The sequence below is a fragment of the Entamoeba histolytica genome, genomic scaffold (genome assembly GCF_000208925.1).
Source record: "Entamoeba histolytica HM-1:IMSS scf_1104750518443 genomic scaffold, whole genome shotgun sequence".
In the NCBI taxonomy this organism is placed as follows: Eukaryota; Evosea; order Mastigamoebida; family Endamoebidae; genus Entamoeba; species Entamoeba histolytica.
In genome coordinates, this window is record NW_001914876.1 from 32,374 (window position 1) to 33,465 (window position 1,092).

Genomic DNA, 1,092 nt, shown 5'->3' on the forward strand with positions numbered 1-1,092 from the left:
AATGACTCTTTTCTTCTTGTGTCTATTTCAACACTACCAACTTTATTTTGTTTTTTTTATGTAATTTAGATTTCAAGTCTTTCATTTTTATCAAATCTTATTCTCCATGATTTAGACTTTGTTGAGGAATCATTCAAAATAGAATAGTTATAGTCTATTGAGTTTCACTAGTACAAGTGTTAAAGAGAAATAGATGTAGTTGTATCAAGTATTAAGCATTCAACACTCATTTAAGAAGTTAACTGTTGTAATAAAAACGCATCACAGAGTAAAGGTTTTGAAGCTGGAAGAATAGTGGGTTGAAAGAAATATGTTATTGAAATGATGTTTTGAAGAGGAAATTAGATGAAAGTGAAATGAATTAAACAATGTTCTATTATTATTTTGTGTTGAGAGATGAGTCATAGTTGTTTTGTGTTTGAAATTGAATGAGACTTTATTTTAGTATCTCGTTCAATACTCATTTAAATTTATTCATCATTTATTACATTAAACTACATAAAAACTACATTGTTTTTCCCAATTATTCAATTGATGATATTTTGTTGTTTTTTCTTTTCAATTCTTAAAGTGTTATTCTTGGAAATAATAAAGTTATGAATATTTGTGTTTTATTTATTGAGTTTTTATAATAATTTCATAGTTGTTTTTCTTTAGTTTCATTATAGTATTTTTATTGTTAATTTTATTGTTATATATTTCAAAAAATAAATAAAAATAAAATGCAATCGGAAGGAGTTGAACCTTCGACCCTCACGTTTTGTTAACAAGTTCGATTCTTTAACAAAGTAAGAAAGTGTTTTACCACCTAAACTACGACTGCTTTTCAAATTTTTGAATTAAATGGCTATTCTTTACTTTTTTGAAATTATTTAAGAAATGAATTTTTTGCATTAATTCATGAATATCTTATTAGTATCATCTGCACAAACACTATAAACAAGCATATGTGTTTCATCATTCGAGAGTATGTTTTCATTGTTTTAAATTAATGAAAATAATTATTACAACTATGAAATTTTCACATATGTTTTATTTTCAACGACTCAATTATTCATTTAATACTACTATAACCAATACAATTATTAATAT

At 24.0% G+C, this 1,092-nt stretch overlaps 1 protein-coding gene and 1 non-coding gene across 2 annotated transcripts in view; both read right to left on the bottom strand.

The window, feature by feature from the left end:
* Positions 1-723: 723 nt before the first annotated feature.
* On the bottom strand, positions 724-823 carry EHI_141780. Its single transcript has one exon. It is a non-coding gene; the product is annotated as a tRNA-Asn (tRNA).
* Positions 824-975: 152 nt separating this feature from the next.
* Positions 976-1,092, bottom strand: part of EHI_141790 (uncharacterized protein) — a gene marked incomplete at both ends in the record, with an annotated part of 919 nt that continues 802 nt past the window's right edge. The window contains one exon of the mRNA XM_001913452.1: positions 976-1,010. Coding sequence (XP_001913487.1) covers positions 976-1,010 — 35 coding nt within the window. The remainder of the gene's footprint in view (positions 1,011-1,092) is intronic.